Source organism: Ranitomeya variabilis, chromosome 2, assembly GCF_051348905.1.
Source record: "Ranitomeya variabilis isolate aRanVar5 chromosome 2, aRanVar5.hap1, whole genome shotgun sequence".
Taxonomy (NCBI): Eukaryota; Metazoa; Chordata; class Amphibia; order Anura; family Dendrobatidae; genus Ranitomeya; species Ranitomeya variabilis.
In genome coordinates this window covers 894,831,450-894,853,154 of record NC_135233.1, presented here as the reverse complement: position 1 = coordinate 894,853,154, position 21,705 = coordinate 894,831,450, and the positions used below count along the sequence as shown (strand labels likewise).

Here is a 21,705-nt window from a genome sequence, read left to right as displayed (position 1 = left end):
GCATTTAACCACTGCTTTTGGCTGGGCGGCCGGAAATGAGCGCATCGCTGACCCCCGTCACATGATCGGGGGTCAGCGATGCTTCTGCAGAGTAACCATAGAGGTCCTTGAGACTTCTATGGTTACTGATCCCGGATAGCTGTGAGCGCCACCCTGTGGTCGGCGCTCACAGCACACCTGCATTTCTGCTGCATAGCAGCGATCTGATGATCGCTGCTATGTAGCAGAGGTGATCGAGTTGTGCCAGCTTCTAGCCTCCCATGGAGGCTATTGAAGCATGGCAAAAGTAAAAAAAAAAAGTTTACAAAAATGTGAAAAAAATACAAAAATATAAAAGTTTAAATCACCCCCCTTTCGCCCCATTCAAAATAAATCAATAAAAAAAAAATCAAACCTACACATATTTGGTATCGCCGCATTCAGAATCGCCCGATCTATCAATAAAAAAGCATTAACCTGATAGCTAAACAGCGTAGCGAGAAAAAAATTCGAATCGCCAGAATTAAGTTTTTTTGGTCGCCACGACATTGCATTACAATGCAATAACGGGCGATCAAAAGAACGTATCTGCACCAAAATGGTATCATTAAAAACGCCAGCTCGGCACGCAAAAAATAAGCCCTCAACCAACCCCAGATCATGAAAAATGGAGATGCTACGGATATCGGAAAATGGCGCAATTTTTTTTTTTTTTTTTTTTTTTAGCAAAGTTTGGATTTTTTTTTCACCACTTAGACATCTAACATGACTAGGTTATTTTTTATCTATGAACTCGTAATGACCTGGAGAATCATAATGGCAGGTCAGTTTTAGCATTTAGTGAACTTAGCAAAAAAGCAAAACAAAACACAGGTGTAGGATTGCACTTTTTTTGCAATTTCACAGCACTTGGAATTTTTTCCCGTTTTCTAGTACACGACATGCTAAAACCAATGATGTCGTTCAAAAGTACAACTTGTTTTGCAAAAAATAAGCCCTCACATGGCCATATTGATGGTAAAATAAAAAAAGTTATGGCTCTGGGAAGGAGGGGAGCGAAAAACGAACATGGAAAAATGGAAAATCCCAAGGTCATGAAGGGGTTAACCAACAAGACAAAACTCACAGCTGGGGGCTGCAACCCTCTGCTGTCAGCTTCAGCAAGGTTGTTTATGAAGAATAGGTTTTTTTTTTTAAAATAAATAATTTAAAAAAAATGGCGTGGGGTCCCCTCCATTTTTGACAACCAGCCTTGCTAAAGCTCACAGCTGGGGACTGGTATTCTCAGACTGGTAAGGGGCCCTTGATATAGGCCCCCTCCCCAGCCTAAAAATAGCAGCCCGCAGCTGCCCAGAAAAGGCACATCTATTAGATGCACCAATTCTGGCACTTTGCCCGGCTCTTCCCACTTGTCCTGTAGCAGTGGCAAGTGGGGTAATATTTTTGGGGTTGATGTCACCTTTCAGGTGACATCAAGCCCATGGCTTAGTAATGGAGAGGCGTCTATTAGACACTCATCCATTACTAATACTACAATTGTATTGTTTGTAAATAAAGACACAGCCAGAATAAAATCCTTTATTTGAAAAAATTACACAGACTCCTTTATTATTCTAAATTAAACCATACTTACTGCAACACCTAATTCCCCGATGCCCTCGATCTCCTGTAATAAAAGTAAAATAATAAACCAACAATATACTATAACTTTCCGTCGTTGTGTCCCACGCTGTAATCCATATCTGGGGGCTAAATAGTTTTCAATCTGGACGGTGCCAAGATGCGACCGTCCTGGCTGAAAACCACTGGTGAATCAGCTGCTGAGAGTAAAAATATTACCCCACTGATCACCGCTACAGGACAAGTGGGAATTTCGAGCAAAGTGCCAGAATTGGTGCATCTAATAGATGTGACTTTTCTGGGCAGCTGCGTGCTGCTGTTTTTAGGCTGGGGGGCCTATATCAATAGCCCTTTACCAGTCTGAGAATACCAGCCCCCAGCTGTGAGCTTTAGCAAGGCTGGTTGTCAAAAATGGGGGGGACCCCATGCCATTTTTTTAAATTATTTATTTAAATATTTAAAAAAACAGCCTGGGGACCCCTCTATTCTTGATTAACAACCTTGCTGACGATGACAGCTGAGGGTTGCAGAACCCAGCTGTGAGTTTTGTCTGGTTGGTTAAGAAAATATAGAGGAACCCACGTCGGGTTTTTCATTCATTTATTTCCTTAGATCGCAGCCGGAGGCTGTGGAATACCCCGATCATCCACACCTACTGTCACTGTTATTAGCAGCAGCAGGTGCCGGATGATGGGGAGTAACAGTCTCAAAGCCCCCACCTGCTGTCGTTCGGACTTCAATATAACGCTCATCATTCTCTGCTCACCGGCAGAGCAGGGGAGAATGATGAGAGCCGGCTTCAGCACCTGCCGCCGGGGAACAGTGCTTACTGTAGCGCTTCTTACCCAGCGGCAGTCCGTGTGGCACTGATACGGCACACGGGTGGCAAACAGTTGCCACACGTAGTACACACACGGACACAGATATCTCCGGTACCGTTTTTTCCGGTACCGGAAAGAAACGGATTTGTGAAACCAGCCTAAGAGTGTTTTTTCTGTCACCAAAATGTGGATTTTAATTTTTTGATGTCTATGGAATTAAATGTGAAGATTTTATCTATTTTTCTGCCAATCAACTTTCTTAGCAGATATAAACTATCTTCTTATCTAACAGATCACTTTACTAACCTCCCAATTTTTTATCAAAAGCTTTTCCCGCTGTCAACCGAACCCCAATTTCTTTGACCTTGTCTATGAATGGATGATGGTTTAAGAAGCCGTGTTCTTTTTCTTACTTGGGCCTCATCAGACAGACAAACAAAAGGCCCAAGAACTACTTGACAGGCCCAGATGATGACAGGGCTTAACCATCTAAAATTGAAAATATCTCTCAAATGTTCTTAGATTGGTCTCAGGAACCAAATAAAACATTGCATTAAGTTCTAAGTTAGTCAATTGAGTTGCTAAACTAAATATTGCTACATATACAGTAAAGATTGTGTCTAAAATAGCCCTCGTGGCCAGTTGAAAAATTGCAAGAGTCGTAATTTTTTCTTTCTTTTAACGAAGATCGTAATGTGATAAAAAAGAAACAATGAGAAAAAAATACATTTAATACAAAAACCTGATTTAAACAGTAGGTCATTTTCTGATTGTTGTTTCCCTTTAAGCTTCTTACTTTTTAAAGATTTATTTAGCTAAAAACTGATGGTTATCTCCACAGTGAGTTAGAAAAAAAATAATTAAAAGAGAACCTGTCCGCAGGTTTTCCCAATATAATTTTAAATCACCAACTTTATCGCCTTTTATCGTGGTCCAGCAACCTGGACATGCTCATGTACAACTTGCGGTATCCTGTCTGGGGCTGAGCAGTATACTGTAATACGCATGCACATGTATGCCTCATGCTATCCTGTCTGAGGCAGAGCAGTATACTGTAATACGCATGCTCATGTATGCCTCGGGCCATCCTGCCTGGGGCAGAACAGTATACTGTAATATGCATGCTCATGTATGCCTTGGGCCATCCTGCCTGGGGCAGAGCAGTATACTGTAATACACATGCACATGTATGCCTCACGCTATCCTGTCTGAGGCAGAGCAGTATACTGTAATACGCATGCTCATGTATGCCTCGGGCCATCCTGCCTGGGGCAGAACAGTATACTGTAATACGCATGCTCATGTATGCCTCGGGCCATCCTGCCTGGGGCAGAGCAGTATACTGTAATACACATGCACATGTATGCCTCACACTATCCTGCCTGGGGCAGAACAGTATGCTGTAATACACATGATTTTTCAGGACAGTGTATTGAAGAGGAGTGGACCAACATTCCACAGACCACAATCAACAACCTGATCAACTCTATAAGAAAGAGATGTGATGCACTGTGTGAGGCAAATGATGATCACACCGGATAGTGACTGGCTTTCTGACCTTTCCCCCCACCCCCGGACCTCACCAATACTGTAAAACTGCACATTTTAGAGTTGCCTTTTATTGCGGCCAACCTGTGCAATAGTCATGCTGTCTAATCAGCATCTGGATATGCCACAACGGTGAGGAGGATGGATTATCTCAATTAAGATTTAGATACATTTGTAAACAATATCTGAGTGATAAAGACCTTTGTGTACATGAAGTCTTAGATCTTTTGTTTTTGCTCCCATTTTTCATGAGCTGAACTCAAAGTGTTGTGATTATGTTTTTGTTTTGTGTACAGTATATAATCACTTGGTGTAAAGTACAAAGCGAATAAAGGACCATTATTATCAGAACACTATGGCTAAAATACAGCTATGCTATGCTTTCTATGGTTAGAATGGAGCTCTACTTAGAGAGATTGTAACATCATTAAAATTTAAAAACATGAAAAGGTTGGCACATACTGTACACTTGTGTCTCGTGCTGTCATGGATCTCTTGAAACGCAATGGGATAGTCTTACAATAGAAACAAAATATTTTATCATTTAAAAAGGCTATTTTTTATCAAAATGAAAAAGAAAAGTTTATTTGATTTTTTTTAAATTACAATCAATCAATTTAAAAAAAAATATATAAAACATCTAGAGCGTTAAGTGTCAAAATGTCAAGATCTACAGCCATTGATTGATATATCTGCACAAATTAAGAGCACGTACTGTATATGATCCCAATTTTACCTAAAAAAAAGTATTTTTCATTTTAAGTTTGTATCTCTGTTTTCACAAAACGGTTGCCCCGCCCCACACAAATAAATAATAAAAAGTTAATTCACAATATTCACGCGTTGTGTTTTTGCTACGTTTTTCCTAGATTCTTTTCCTGTGTGCTTTTTTTTGCAAAGAGAATGAGATTTCTGAAATCTCATGCACATGTTGCTTACTGGTTTTTTTCCTTGCAGATTTAAAGCAGTTTAAAATGTGCAGCATGTCACTTCTTAGGGTACGTGTCCACCTTCAGGATAGCCGGCGGTTTGGACGGAGCGGCAAACCCGCACCGCCCTAAGCTCCGCCCCCTTCTGTGACGCGATGATGCTGGATGTGCTCATTGCACACATCCGGAATCATCGCACCCCACACATAGGGCCCTGTGTTTTACCTTGCGGCAGCGCAGCGTCGCCGCAAGGTAAACGGACATGCTGCGATCTTAAAAGACGCGACGCATGTCCAGAATCGCAGGGCCGACGGGTGCGTGTTACCACGCATAGTGGAGACGGGATTTGATAAAATCCCCTCCACTATGCTGTAACATCTGGACGCTGTGTGTTTGACGCTGCGGCTCAGCACAGCGTCAAACACGCAGCATTTCCTGAACGTGGAAACATACCCTTACAGTGTTTTTCACCCATTTTAATGAATGGGGAAAAAAGCTTAAAAACACATAAAAATTTTAATTTCCAAATTGTATGACATATAATAACAGAATTCACCAAATAGATAAATTATCACTGGTATACAGTGATTTTGGTGCCTACGATGTCTGAACGTTTTCTATTAAATTTATGGTGTTGATTAAGAATATGATTTTGGTTTTACCAGCTTGGCCCTAGTTTCTGAGATATTTAAATAGTTACGGTAATTAATTAATTACAGTGGAATTATGGCTTCAAAATGTCACTTTTATAAGCCTACAAATTAATATGCAAAATAATTATATGGGATATTTCTAAAAGACCAAAAGTCGCATTGGGGGAATGCATTATTTTTATCTTAAAAACTAGAACCAATTCTGCGAAAGTAATGGGATTTTTGAATTCAGCCCCCTCAAAATACCCAAAATACATAAAAATAACCTTGGCACCTGAAAAAATGTTTTATGTTTTTTTTGTAGATCTGTGTTATCATTATTGGTATATAATAGTAAATTATTAAATTCCACCAAATGAACACAAAAATAAAATTTTACATTTGGACATAGCATGGATCTCAGCATGAAAAATGCTTAAGAATGCAATGTCATGTCTGTAATTTCTGCGACCACCAGCAGCGATCTGTAATGGCTGTAGGATAATATTACTTTTGTAATCTTTGGAAAAGTTTACAGATTGCTGCATTTCTGACTACACAGTGCTCAGATGAAGGTGGTTTCATGTAATATCTACTTCAAAACTGGATCAAAACAGTACATTTAAAAACGGACTAAAAAGTGCTACTTTATGTATTATTAGCTTTTATACCCTTTTTACTATGTTTCTTTTTTTTTATATCGTCTGGGTACAATTAATTAGTAATGATGCACGACTGTTATAAATCCGGTGATAAATAATCTCCTCTGTAGGAGATCTCACAAACTTATTAACGAAAGCGCTACCGAGTCATTGGAAACCATTGCTAGGTGATGGATATGTCATCGGAGCAGATTATTTTCACTAAGGTGTGAAATCAAAAACTAATCCTCTTTGATTGCTGTTTAGCTCGACTGCCTGAAGTTTTAATCACAGTCAGAAAACCATACACATCTCTCCATACACACCCAGTCTGGTCAAATGGAATACTTTACCCGAAAGCAAGAACACAGAGCCGTCGGCTTGCTTCTGTGGAGGCATCTTTTTGCTTGTCATCTTTCATACACTCTTGATTAATCTTTGCTTAAAATCCCCTGAAAGAATTTAGACCTGAAGCTTTTGTATCTCTGAATTAGTTGCCTCGCCAGGGATTTTTTTTTTCACATCAGCTTGACCGACCTGTGAATAATTGATGACTATTTTGTTGTCTCTGGCTGAACAGGATAAAATTGTACATAATCTTTTTGTGTTGAAGAGTAAGGAAGCTTTAGCTACACAGTAGCTCATCCATATTTTAAAAGGTGGCATCTGGTTTTGCTTTTCAAGCAAGTCACTAAAACCGTGAAATGTAACAGCACAACCAGCAATGTGCTCGAGTGAAATAATTACTGTCGTTAGCTAAGAGGTCACGTCAGCAATTAATCAACTATCTCATTAAGTAATTTCTTTCCATATACGTAATTAATTAATATAGTAACAATATGATCTTTTCAGAATATAAATCATAGGTAACAATAGGACAATTAAGTCTTGATTATCGGTGAACCCACAAAGCCCAGTACAATTTATTTTTTTTATTCTTGGTGGAATAATGTAAAGACCTATTCAGAAAATGATAAAACCTTCACCCTTATAATAAGTCCCGGGTGATTCACGCTGTAAGATATGCAATTAAATCTCTTTTAAAAAGTAATGGGAAACCCGCCTTTGTAAGAATATTCTATGGTTTCATTGAATATAGGAGGAATAAAAAAATAGACACAAAATAACTAAATAAATTGTTTCATTCAAAATATATCCTATCTTCTACCATTTAGTGTCAGCAGTTTCAATGCAGACAAATACTTTGACTATAGCTGACTGCGAAGATCTGTAATCTTACGCTACAGTACATTTTTTTTCATTCAAAGAGGAATTAGAGCAATAAAAAAACATAATAAAGTGTAAAAATAAACATGATATACAGTAATGAGTAAAAACAATGAGTGACATCTTTGAAGTCTATGGACTGACATTTCAGGACATCATAAAATAACTGGTCTGTGAAAGGTCTAAAAATGAGATAAATAGCACCTCAGATAAACAACACGTTACAAGTTACACCCTGTCAGATTTATTAAGCAAAGACAAGGAAAAAAATGCAGAAGTAGTTTGTGAAAAATGAAAGCTCCACTGCAGCATTGTTTTTTTTAATTTCAGACCTGGAGTGGTGCCAGTAACGTAATGTCCCTGCCAGGGGCAGATTATAATAGGGTCAATCTGGGCGGTAGCCCAGGGCTCAGTGGTGTAGGGGGGCCCTAGGCTACCGCTCAGATTGCCCGCCGCCATCAGGGCATTACTGCCCTGACTGGCGTATGGGCCTGGTGGGCAGAGGGGGCCCGCATCGGGCCCCGTCTCATCAGCTCACCGGGCCCCAACCGGCGCTGCGGCTGTTTCACCTATTGACGTGCGGGCGCATGCCCGCATGTCAATAGTTAACAACAGCCACCAGCCAATTGGAGGCTGGCAGCTGAAGTTGGCCGCAGGCGCAGCGCACCTGTCGCCGGAGTCTGACGTCATTGTCAGTCGCCGGCGAGTCTGCGCTGCTGGACACTGTCTGGGGGCAATGCTGGACACACTGGGGCAGATTGCTGGACACACTGGGGGCAATATGCTGGAGTCAGACACTGGGGCAGATTGCTGGACACACTGGGGCAATATGCTGGACATACTGGGGCAGATTGCTGGACACTGGGGGTAATATGCTGGACACACTGGGGCAATATGCTGGACACACTGGGGCAGATTGCTGGACACACTGGGGGCAGAGATGCTGGAGGACACACTGGGGGCAGAGATGCTGGCGGACACACTGGGGGCAGAGATGCTGGCGGACACACTGGGGGCAGAGATGCTGGCGGACACACTGGGGGCAGAGATGCTGGCGGACACACTGGGGGCAGAGATGCTGGCGGACACACTGGGGGCAGAGATGCTGGCGGACACACTGGGGGCAGAGATGCTGGCGGACACACTGGGGGCAGAGATGCTGGCGGACACACTGGGGGCAGAGATGCTGGCGGACACACTGGGGGCAGAGATGCTGGCGGACACACTGGGGGCAGAGATGCTGGCGGACACACTGGGGGCAGAGATGCTGGCGGACACACTGGGGGCAGAGATGCTGCCGGACACACTGGGGGCAGAGATGCTGCCGGACACACTGGGGGCAGAGATGCTGCCGGACACACTGGGGGCAGAGATGCTGCCGGACACACTGGGGGCAGAGATGCTGCCGGACACACTGGGGGCAGAGATGCTGCCGGACACACTGGGGGCAGAGATGCTGCCGGACACACTGGGGGCAGAGATGCTGCCGGACACACTGGGGGCAGAGATGCTGCCGGACACACTGGGGGCAGAGATGCTGCCGGACACACTGGGGGCAGAGATGCTGCCGGACACACTGGGGGCAGAGATGCTGCCGGACACACTGGGGGCAGAGATGCTGCCGGACACACTGGGGGCAGAGATGCTGCCGGACACACTGGGGGTAGAGATGCTGCCGGACACACTGGGGGCAGAGATGATGGACACACTGGGGGCAGAAATGCTGGACACTGGGGGCATAGATGCTGGACACACTGGGGGCAGGACTGGAGACATGGGCAGAATGTAGATACGGGGCATGATTGGAGAAATGGGGCAGAATGAAACACATGGGACAGGATTGGAGACAGATCATGCAGGATCATGGGGCAGGATGGATACGATGGAGACTGATGGGGCAGGATGGGGAGATCATATGGGGCAGAATGGATACTCATGAGGGCAGGATGGGAGAACATATGGCTGGAGCCAGGAATGAGATACACGGGGCCAGGATGGGGGATATTATTATTACCATAGGGGATAATTAAGGGATATTATTACTGCAGTGATGTATTTATTTTATTTTTTGAGGACACTGTTTTAAATGGGGGGGGGGTCCTGTTACTGTGTAGAGTGACACTATGTTGCCTCTTTTTCTTCATGTGGTGTAATGTAGAAGTTGGGAAAAAATAAGTAATGTGTTCTGCAAGCGGAGCTTGAGATAACTGTGTTATTTCCTGCAGAGACGAGTCCTGGCTGGATGAAGTGATGGCGGTCTGTGCTGGATGAAAGATGAAGGACTTCACCTAGAGACGTCACTGGTGAGTCAGTGTTACCTATACACTGACACTATACACTGTATGCTATATACTGAACTGAAGGGTAAATTGAGTAGATCAATGGATGTTTGACAGGTTATAGTTTCACACAGCAACTATTTTTCTGGAAAAATATGGTTCAGGTATATGATGACCTTGTCGCATGACCCCGTCACATGACCCCGTCACATGACCGGGGGGCCCACAGTGTCTGAACAGCCCGGGGCCCTGGCTACCCTTAATCCACCCCTGGTCCCTGCACCCAATATTATGCTCCCCTCCAGCCGTCTTCAGAACTTCCCAAGTCCTGCGACACCTGTTATGATCCTAGTGGCAAGGATCGCAGGTCGGGCTAGCAAAGTAACTGAACAGACTACTAGCTCTGGGGAAGTGGTAACTGAATTGACCGCAACCTAATCCTATCTGCAAACAACTATAGGCAGCCGTGGAACGTTACCTAAAAATCCTAGACGTCTTGTCACGGCCTGAGAAACTGACTATTCCTGGAAGGAAAGTAAGTCCTCACTTGCCTCAGTGGAAGCCCCCAAAGATATAGAATAGCCCCCCACAAATATTAACGGTGAGTTAAGGGGAAAGCACAAACGCAGAGATGAAATCAGATTTAGCAAATGAGGCCCGCTAATACTAGATAGCAGAAAATAGGAAGGAAACTGTGCGGTCAATAAAAAACCCTATTCAAAATATCCACGCAGAGATTGCTCGAGCCCCTGCACCAACTAACGGTGCGGGGGAAGCAACTCCGTACCCCAGAGCTTACCAGCAAAAAGAAATCACATGTTAGCAAGCTGGACTAGACTCATCATACACAGAAATCATATTGCAGGCAGATGAGCAAAAAAAATTCAAACAGAACTTAGCTTATCCTGAAGAGGCAGAAAACGAGATAATCAGGAGTAATCAGAATAGCACTGAATACATTGACAGCCGGCAACAAGTGGAAGTGAAGCAGAGCTAAATAGGAGCCTCCCTGGTGAATAACGAGGCAGCTGATCCAGCAGACCCGCAGGATAATAAACCAAACCACCAGGGGGAGCCAAAAAAAACCAAAGTCACACAATACCATCTGTGACCACAAGAGGGAGCCTGAAAACGGAGTTCACAACAGTACCCCCCCCTTGAGGAGGGGTCACCGAACCCTCATCAAAACCCCCAGGGCGATCAGGGTGAGCCACATGGAAGGCACGAACCAAATCGGCCGCATGAACATCAGAGGCGACAACCCAGGAATTATCCTCCTGACCATAGCCTTTCCACTTAACCAAATACTGAAGCCTCCGTCTAGAAATACGAGAATCCAAGATCTTCTCCACCACGTATTCCAATTCTCCCTCAACCAGCACAGGGGCAGGAGGCTCAACCGAAGGAACCACAGGCACCACATACCTCCGCAACAACGACCGATGGAACACATTATGAATAGCAAACGATGCCGGGAGGTCCAAACGAAATGACACAGGGTTAAGGACTTCCAAAATCTTATAAGGACCGATAAACCGAGGCTTAAACTTAGGAGAGGAGACCTTCATAGGAACAAAGCGAGAAGACAACCACACCAAATCCCCAACGCGAAGTCGGGGACCCACACAGCGACGGCGGTTGGCAAAGCGCTGAGCCTTCTCTTGTGACAGCTTCAAATTGTCCACCACATGATTCCAAATCTGATGCAACCTATCCACCACAACATCCACTCCAGGACAGTCAGAAGACTCCACCTGACCCGAGGAAAAACGAGGGTGAAACCCTGAATTACAAAAAAAGGCGAAACCAAAGTAGCAGAACTAGCCCGATTATTAAGGGCAAACTCGGCCAATGGCAAAAAAGTCACCCAGTCGTCCTGATCAGCAGAAACAAAACATCTTAAATAGGTTTCCAAAGTCTGATTAGTGCGCTCGGTTTGGCCATTCGTCTGAGGATGGAAGGCCGACGAAAAAGACAAATTAATGCCCATCTTAGCACAAAAGGTCCGCCAAAATCTAGACACAAACTGGGATCCTCTGTCGGAAACAATATTTTCAGGGATCCCGTGCAAACGAACCACATTTTGAAAAAACAGAGGAACCAACTCGGAGGAGGAAGGCAACTTAGGCAAGGGCACCAAATGGACCATCTTAGAAAAACGATCACACACCACCCAAATGACCGACATTCTCTGAGAGACAGGGAGATCTGAAATAAAATCCATGGAAATGTGCGTCCAAGGCCTCTTCGGGACAGCAAAGGCAACAACAAGCCACTGGCACAAGAACAGCAAGGCTTAGCCCGAGCACAAATTCCACAAGACTGCACAAAGGAACGCACATCCCGCGACAAGGAAGGCCACCAGAAGGACCTAGCCACCAAATCTCTGGTACCAAAAATCCCAGGATGGCCTGCCAACACCGAAGAATGAACCTCGGAAATAACTCTGCTGGTCCATCTATCCGGGACAAACAGTCTCTCCGGTGGACAACGGTCAGGTCTATCCGCCTGAAACTCCTGCAGCACTCGTCGCAAATCTGGGGAGATGGCAGACAAAATCACCCCTTCTCTGAGGATACCAGCTGGCTCTGAATCATCAGGAGAGTCAGGCACAAAACTCCTAGAAAGAGCATCAGCCTTCACATTCTTCGAACTAGGCAGGTATGAGACCACGAAATCAAAACGAGAGAAAAACAACGACCAACGAGCCTGTCTAGGATTCAGCCGCTTGGCCGACTCGAGATAAATCAAATTCTTGTGATCAGTCAAGACCACCACACGATGCTTAGCTCCCTCGAGCCAATGTCGCCACTCCTCAAATGCCCACTTCATAGCCAACAACTCCCGATTACCAACATCATAATTCCGCTCGGCAGGCGAAAACTTTCTTGAAAAGAAAGCACATGGCTTCATCACAGAGCCATCAGAGCTTCTCTGCGACAAAACAGCCCCCGCTCCAATCTCAGAAGCATCAACCTCGACCTGGAAAGGAAGGGAGACGTCTGGCTGACATAAGACCGGAGCCGAAGAAAACCAGCGCTTCAGCTCCCGAAAGGCCTCCACAGCCGCAGGAGACCAATTAGTAACATCAGAACCCTTCTTGGTCAAATCCGTCAATGGCTTAACACCAGAAAAATTAGCGATGAAGCGACGGTAAAAATTAGCAAAACCCAAGAACTTCTGAAGACTCTTAACAGATGTAGGCTGAGTCCAGTCATGAATAGCCTGAACCTTGACTGGGTCCATCTCAATAGCAGAAGGAGAAAAAATGAAACCCAAAAAAGAGACCTTCTGGACTCCAAAAAGACATTTTGAGCCCTTCACAAATAAAGCATTGGCACGCAGGACCTGAAACACCATCCTGACCTGCTTAACATGGGACTCCCAATCATCCGAAAAAAACAGAATATCATCCAGATACACAATCATAAATTTATCCAGATATTCGCGGAAGATGTCGTGCATAAAGGACTGAAAGACAGAAGGAGCGTTAGAAAGTCCAAAAGGCATCACCAAGTACTCAAAATGGCCTTCGGGCGTATTAAATGCAGTTTTCCATTCATCACCCTGCTTAATACGCACAAGGTTATACGCACCCCGAAGATCTATCTTGGTGAACCAACTAGACCCCCTAATGTGAGCAAACAGATCAGATAACAATGGCAAAGGATACTGAAATTTGACCGTGATTTTGTTTAGAAGGCGATAATCAATACAAGGTCTCAAGGAACCATCCTTCTTAGCCACAAAAAAGAACCCCGCACCAAGAGGGGAGGAGGAGGGGCGAATAAGTCCTTTCTCCAAAGACTCCTTTATATAACTCCGCATAGCAGCATGCTCCGGCACTGACAAATTGAAAAAAGTCGTCCCTTAGGAAACTTACTACCAGGAATCAAATTTATGGCACAATCACAATCCCTATGAGGAGGTAGAGAACTGAGTTTGGGCTCATCAAATACATCCTGGTAATCTGACAAAAACGCAGGGACCTCAGAAGGAGTGGATGAAGCAATTGACACCACAGGAGCGTCGCCATGAATTCCCTGACAACCCCAACTTGACACAGACATTGCTTTCCAATCCAGGACTGGATTATGAGTCTGCAACCATGGCAGGCCCAACACGACAACATCATGCAAATTATGCAATACAAGAAAGCGAATCACCTCCTGATGAACAGGAGTCATGCACATGGTCACTTGTGTCCAGTACTGAGGTTTATTCGTAGCCAATGGTGTAGCATCAATTCCCCTTAGTGGAATAGGGAATTTTAAAGGCTCCAAAACAAAACCACAGCGCCTGGCAAATGACAAATCCATCAGACTCAGGGCAGCACCTGAATCCACAAAAGCCATAACCGGGTAAGATGACAGGGAACAAATCAGGGTAACAGACAAAATAAACTTAGGCTGTAAAGTACCGATGGTGACAGATTTATCAATCTTTTTTGTGCGCTTAGAGCATGCTGAGATAACATGAGCTGAGTCACCACAGTAAAAGCACAACCCATTTTGCCGTCTATAATTTTGCCGTTCACTTCTGGTCAGAATTCTATCACATTGCATAGACTCAGGTGTCTGTTCAGAAGACACCGCCAAATGGTGCGCAGGTTTGCGCTCCCGCAAACGCCGATCAATCTGAATGGCCAGAGTCATTGACTCATTCAGACCTGCAGGCGTAGGGAACCCCACCATGACATTCTTAATGGCTTCAGAAAGACCTTTTCTGAAATTTGCAGCCAGGGCACACTCATTCCATTGAGTAAGCACCGACCATTTCCGAAATTTCTGGCAGTACACCTCTGCATCATCTTGCCCCTGAGAGAGGGCCAACAACGCTTTTTCAGCCTGGTTCTCAAGATTAGTTTCCTCATAGAGCAAACCAAGGGCCAGAAAAAACGCATCCACACTGAGCAATGCAGGATCCCCTGGAGCCAATGCGAAAGCCCAATCTTGAGGATCGCCACGCAAGAAAGAAATAGTAATCTTAACTTGCTGAACAGAATCCCCAGAGGAACGAGGTTTCAAAGAAAGAAACAACTTGCAATTGTTCTTAAAATTCAGGAACCTAGATCTATCTCCAGAAAACAACTCCGGAATAGGTATTCTAGGCTCTGACAAAGGACTGTGCACAACAAAATCCTGAATACTTTGTACCCTTGCAGCAAGATGATCTACACTGGAGGCTAAACTCTGGATATCCATATCAGCAGCTGAACTCAGAGCCACACCAAGATTAAGAGGAGGAGAGAAGCCTGACACACAGCAGCTAGACACACGGCAGCAAAAAAAAAAAAAAATATCTCCAAGCTTCTTTTCTCCTGCTTCTGCCATGCAATTAACACTTTATAGGCCGGCTGTACTGTTATGATCCCAGTGGCAAGGATCGCAGGTCGGACTAGCTAAGTAACTGAACAGACTACTAGCTCTGGGGAAGTGGTAACTGAATTGACCGCAACCTAATCCTATCCGCAAACAACTATAGGCAGCCGTGGAACGTTACCTAAAAATCCTAGACGTCTCGTCACGGCCTGAGAAACTGACTATTCCTGGAGGGAAAGTAAGTCCTCACTTGCCTCAGTGGGAGCCCCCAAAGATATAGAATAGCCCCCCACAAATATTAACGGTGAGTTAAGGGGAAAGCACAAACGCAGAGATGAAATCAGATTTAGCAAATGAGGCCCGCTAATACTAGATAGCAGAAAATAGGAAGGAAACTGTGCGGTCAATAAAAACCCTATTCAAAATATCCACGCAGAGATTGCTCGAGCCCCCGCACCAACTAACGGTGCGGGGGAAGCAACTCCGTACCCCAGAGCTTACCAGCAAAAAGAAATCACATGTTAGCAAGCTGGACTAGACTCATCATACACAGAAATCATATTGCAGGCAGATGAGCAAAAAAAATTCAAACAGAACTTAGCTTATCCTGAAGAGGCAGAAAACGAGATAATCAGGAGTAATCAGAATAGCACTGAATACATTGACAGCCGGCAACAAGTGGAAGTGAAGCAGAGCTAAATAGGAGCCTCCCTGGTGAATAACGAGGCAGCTGATCCAGCAGACCCGCAGGATAATAAACCAAACCACCAGGGGGAGCCAAAAAAAAACAAAGTCACACAATACCATCTGTGACCACAAGAGGGAGCCTGAAAACGGAGTTCACAACAGACACCATCTTGTGACCACCTTCTGACTGACCTGAATTCAGAGGTAAATGATCACAATCTCCCAATACAAGTCTGTAAGAGACAGAATAAGGCTTTCATAGACTTGCATTGAAAAGTGACCTCCTCCTCGCTCCAACAAACACTGGAATGATCCAATAGTTAGCAAACTGCTGAAGACCGACCGAAACAGCGCAGATAAAAGCAGAAGATGGTGGATGGTAAGTATAGGGACTTTACATTAAAAGCATCACTCCAGCACTGCAAAAAAATTAACGCTGGAGTGGTGCTTTAAGTACACCATACCCTGTCTATAGGATTTATAAAAAATGCAACGTGTTAAACAAGGCTAACAAGGTTTATTAGTTTTAAAGAAATTATGCTTGATTACACAATAAAGAAAAGTTTAAAACTTAACTATAAACTTTGGGTGTAATTACGTAAAGAGGTTGGCCATTACTTTGTAAGTCCCTTTCATGTGAACTAAATGGCAGAGAAAAGCTTCTATCTAAATACTTAGCTTTCCCAAATCCTGCTCTTCTGGTCACACGACCTCTGACTGACAATTTCCTTCTTCCTGTGATGTCACGTCAAATCTCTCAGACTTCAGGAGCAAAAGTGGACATAGTATCATAGAATACTAGAATGTTGGAGTTGGAAGAAACCTCCAGGGTCGTCATGTCCAATCCCCTGCTCAATGCCCTCAGACAGAAGTCTGTCCAACCTCTGTTTGAAGGCTTCCATTGAAGGAGAACTCACTACTTCTCGTGGCAGCCTGTTCTACTCATTGATCACTCTCACTGTCAAAAAAGTTATCTCTAATATCTACTCTGTATCTTCTCCCTTTTAGTTTCATTCCATTGCTTCTAGTCTTGCCTTGTGCAAATGAGAATATTGAGGATCCCTCTACACTGGACATCCATTCAGATATTTGTAGACAGCAATTAAGTCTCCTCTCAGTCTTCTCTTCTGCAAGCTAAACATTCCCAGATCCTCTAACCGTTGCTCATAAGGACATAGTTTACAGACCGGTCACCATTCTGGTTTCTCTTCTCTGAACTTGCTCCAGTTTTTCAATGTGTTTTTTAAAATATGGTGCCCAGAACTGGACACAGTATTCCAGATGAAGCATGGCCAAAGAGGAATAGAGGGGGATAATTACTTCACGTGATCTAGACTCTATGCTTCTCTTAAAGCATACCAGAACCGTGTTTGCCTTTTTTGATGCTGCATCACACTGTTGACTCGTGCAGTCTGTGATCTATTAGTATACCCAAGTCTTTTTCACATGTGCTGCTGCTTAGTCCTACTCCTCCCATTCTGTATATGCTTTTTTCATTTTTCTTGACGATATGTAGGACTTTGCATTTCTTAATGTTAAAAACCATTGTTAGTTGCTGCCAACAGTTCCAGTTTGTTTAGACCTTTTTGAATCCGCTCTCTCTTCTATAGTATTAACTATCCCTCTTAGCTTTGTGTCATCAGCAAATGTAATCAGTTTTCCCTCAATTCCTTCATCTAAATCAGTAATAAAGATGTCGAACAAGACAGGTCCCAGGACAGAGCCATATAGACACATACAGAGCTACAGCTCTGGCAAAAATTAAGAGACCACCACATCAAAACCCTGTCATGAACAGCCCAATCTTCAGGCCTGAGCCCCATTGAAAACCTCTGGAATGTAATCAAGAGGATTATGGATAGTCACAAGCCATCAAACAAAGAAGAACTGCTTACATTTTTGTGCCAGAAGCAGTATGAAAGACTGTTGGAAAGCATGCCAAGACGCATAAAAGCTGTGATAAAAAAAATCATGGTTATTCCACAAAATATTGATTTCTGAACTCTTCCTGAGTTAAAACATTAGTATTGTTGTTTCTAAATGATTATGAACTTGTTTTCTTTGCATTATTTGAGGTCTGAAAGCACTGGATTTTTAAAAAATTTGGACCATTTCTCCTTTTCAGGAAAAAAAACAAAATTTATTGCTTGGAAATTCAGAGACATGTTGTCAGAAGTTTATAGAATAAAAGAACAATTTACATTTTACTCAAAAATATACCTATAAAAGAGAAAAATCAGACAAACTGAAAATTTTGCAATGGTCTCTTAATTTTTGCCAGAGCTGTATATACAGTGGAGAAAAAAAAGTATTGAGTCAGCCACCAATTGTGCAAGTTCTCCCACTTAAAAAGATGAGAGAGGCCTGTAATTGACATCATAGGTAGACCACAACTTTGAAAGTCGAAATGAGAAAACAAATCCAGAAAATCACCTTGTCTGATTTGGCAAGATTTATTTTGTAAATTATGGTGGAAAATAAGTATTTGGTCATTAACAAAAGTTAATCTCAATATTTTGTTATATATTCTTTGTTGGCAATGACAGAGGTCAAACGTTTTCTGTAAGTCTTCAAAAGGTTGGCACACACTGTTGTGGTATGTTGGTCCATTCCTCCATGCAGATCTCGTCTAGAGCAATGATGTTTTGGGCCTGTCGCTGGGCAACACGGACTTTCAACTCCCTCCAAAGGTTTTCTATGGGGTTGAGATCTGGCTAGGCTACTCCAGGACCTTCGTATGCTTGTTACAAAGCCACTCCTTCATTGCCCTGGCGGTGTGCTTGGGATCATTATCATGCTGAAGACCCATCCACGTTTCATCTTCAATGACCTTGCTGATGGAAGGAGGTTTGCACTCAAAATCTCACGACACATGGCCCCATTCATTCTTTCATGTACACGGATCTGTCGTCCTGATCCCTTTGCAGAGAAACAGCCCCAAAGTATGTTGCCACCCCCATTCTTCACAGTAAGTATGGTATGCAACTCAGCATTCTGTCTCCTCCAAACACGACAAGTTTAGTTTCTACCAAACAGTTCCTCTTTGGTTTCATCAGACCATATGACATTCTCCCAATACTCTTCTGGATAATCCAAATGCTCTCTAGCAAACTTCAGACAGGCCCGGACATGTACTGACTTAAGCAGGGAGACACGTTTGGTACTGCAGGATTTGAATCCCTGGTGGCTTAGTGTGTTACTGATGGTAGCCTTTGTTACAGTAGTCCCAGCTCAATGCAGGTCATTAACTAGATCCCCCCCGTGTGGTTCTGGGATTTTTGCTCACCGTTCTTGTGCTCATTTTGACCCCACGGGGTAAGATCTTGCGTGGAGCCTCAGATCGAGGGAGATTATAAGTGGTCTTGTATGTCTTCCATTTTCTTATTATTGCTCCCACAGTTGATTTCATCACACCAAGCTGCTCGCCTATTGCAGATTCAGTCTGCCCAGTCTGGTGCAGGGCTACAATTTTGTTTCTGGTGTCGTTCGACATCTCTTTGGTCTTCACCACAGTGGAGTTTGGAGTCTGACTGTTTGAGGTTGTGGACACGTGTCTTTTGTACTGATAACAAGTTCAAACAGGTGCCATTACTACAGGTAATGCGTGGATGACAGAGGAGCCTCTTAAAAAAGAAGTTACAGGTCTGTGAGAGTCAGAAATCTTTCATGTTTTTAGGTGACCAAATACTTATTTTCCACCATAATTTGCAAAATAAATCTTGCCAAATCAGACAAGGTGATTTTCTGGATTTGTTTTCTCATTTTGTCTCTCATAGTTGTGGTCTACCTATGATGTCAATTACAGGCCTCTCTCATCTTTTTAAGTGGGAGAACTTGCACAATTGCTGGCTGATTAAATACTTTTTTTCCCCACTGTACAACCACATAACTAGCTAAAATCTTGTTGTTAACAGTGCAAGCATCAGAAGCAGCCACTCTGCGCAGTTACTGTGTCAAAATGGCGCTAAAACAAGATGTCCGCTATTTATATGGAGAGGGACATGTGATTTCAGAAGTCAATGAAACAAGCCGTTGTCAGGACATTGTGGGTGTTTCCTGCGCCCTGATTGGCTAGCCGCAATGTGCACACAAAGTTAGGAAAAAAAAATGACTGCTAACAAGAATGCCGTGCCTCTGAGCTCTGCAAACCCCCTCTCCTCATCAAACACATGCCAAACACTCATGATACACGACCATTATCGTTGCTGAAAATATTTTTGTGGCAATGCAAATATTTTCCAGCACTTTTACCGAATGTTACCGATTTTATAAAATTTTGCTCTGTTTTCCGATCATGAATCCGAATGTGCCATATTCCTGCCGAATTTATGTTTGGCGATCGTTTTCCGAACAAATTCGCTCATCACTATTGAAGACACGTGGGGTGGGATGGAGATGGATGGGGGGGGCGGGATGGAGACGGATGGGGGGGCTGGATGGAGACGGATGGGGGGGCGGGATGGAGACGGATGGGGAGGCGGGATGGAGACGGATGGGGGAGGCGGGATGGAGACGGATGGGGGAGGCGGGATGGAGACGGATGGGGGAGGCGGGATGGAGACGGATGGGACAAGATGGAGACAGATGGGGCTGGATGGGAAGATCACATGGGGCAGAATGGATACTCATGAGGGCAGGATGGGAGAACATATGGGGCCAGGATGGGAGAACATATTGCTGGAGCAAGGAATGAGACACAAGGGGGCCAGAATGGGGGATATTATTACTGCAGTAATGTATTTTATTTTGAGGATACTGTTTTCATTGGGGGATCCTGCTACTGTGCAGGGCGACACTATGTCGCCTTTTTTTTCTTCATCTGGTGTAGTGTAGAAGTTGGGAAAAAAATTAAGTAATGTGCTCTGCAAGCAATGCTGTAGATAACTTATTTCCTGCATTGATGAGTACTGGCTGGAAGAAGTGATGGCGGTCTGTGCTGGATGAAGATGAAAAGCGAAGATGAAGGACTTCACCTAGAGACGTCACTGGCAAGTCAGTGTATTACATGTACATGCACACTATACACTGTATATTATATACAGAGCTCCTGTGTACAGTGTCAGTGATCACTGTATTATCTGTACACTATACACTGTATACTATGTACAGAGCTCGTGTATAAGGTCACTGGTGATCACTGTATTATCTGTACACTGACACTTTATACAGAGCTCCTGTGCATAATGTCACTGGTGATCACTGTATTACCTGTACACTATATACAGCTGTCGTGTGTATAATGTCACTGGTGATCATTGTATTACCTGTAGACTATATACAGAGTTCCTGTGTATAATGTCACTGGTGATCACAGTATAAAGTGTCCATGTACAGGTAATACAAAGTACAAATCTGTGTATAATGGTACTTCTGGTGATATTAGTATTTTGTTGTGTTTTTTTAATAATGATCAGTATTGTAGTACCGTATATACTCGAGTATAAGCCGACCCGAGTATAAGCCGACCCCCCTAATTTTGCCACAAAAAACTGGGAAAACTTATTGACTCGAGTATAAGCCTAGGGTGGAAAATGCAGCAGCTACCGGTGAATTTCAAAAATAAAAATAGATGCTCCATACCGTTCATTATGGCCCCATAGCTGTGCCATATAGTGCTCTGCACCGTTCATTATTGCCCCATAGCTGTACCATAGAAAGCTGTGCCATATAGTGCTCTGCACCGTTCATTATTGCCCCATAGCTGTACCATAGAAAGCTGTGCCATATAGTGCTCTGCACCGTTCATTATTGCCCCATAGCTGTGCCATATAGTGCTCTGCACCATTCATTATTGCCCCATAGCTGTGCCATATAGTGCTCTGCACCATTCATTATTGCCCCATAGCTGTGCCATATAGTGCTCTGCACCGTTCATTATTGCCCCATAGCTGTGCCATATAGTGCTCTGCACCGTTCATTATTGCCCCATAGCTGTGCCATATAGTGCTCTGCACCGTTCATTATTGCCCCATAGCTGTGCCATATAGTGCTCTGCACCGTTCATTATTGCCCCATAGCTGT

General features: G+C 43.8%; 1 protein-coding gene across 2 annotated transcripts in view; it reads right to left on the bottom strand.

Annotated features, from left to right (window-relative positions):
• The window catches only part of KCNMB3 (potassium calcium-activated channel subfamily M regulatory beta subunit 3), a 77,334-nt gene that overhangs the window by 33,065 nt on the left and 22,564 nt on the right, over positions 1-21,705 (bottom strand). Inside the window, exon 1 of one of the 2 annotated variants that reach the window (XM_077290487.1) lies at positions 6,524-6,611. The exons of the other annotated variant lie outside the window; for it this stretch is intronic. Coding sequence (XP_077146602.1) covers positions 6,524-6,584 — 61 coding nt within the window. The 5' untranslated portion in view covers positions 6,585-6,611. Of the gene's footprint in view, positions 1-6,523; positions 6,612-21,705 lie in introns of those variants that run through there. 2 annotated transcript variants of the gene reach the window in all.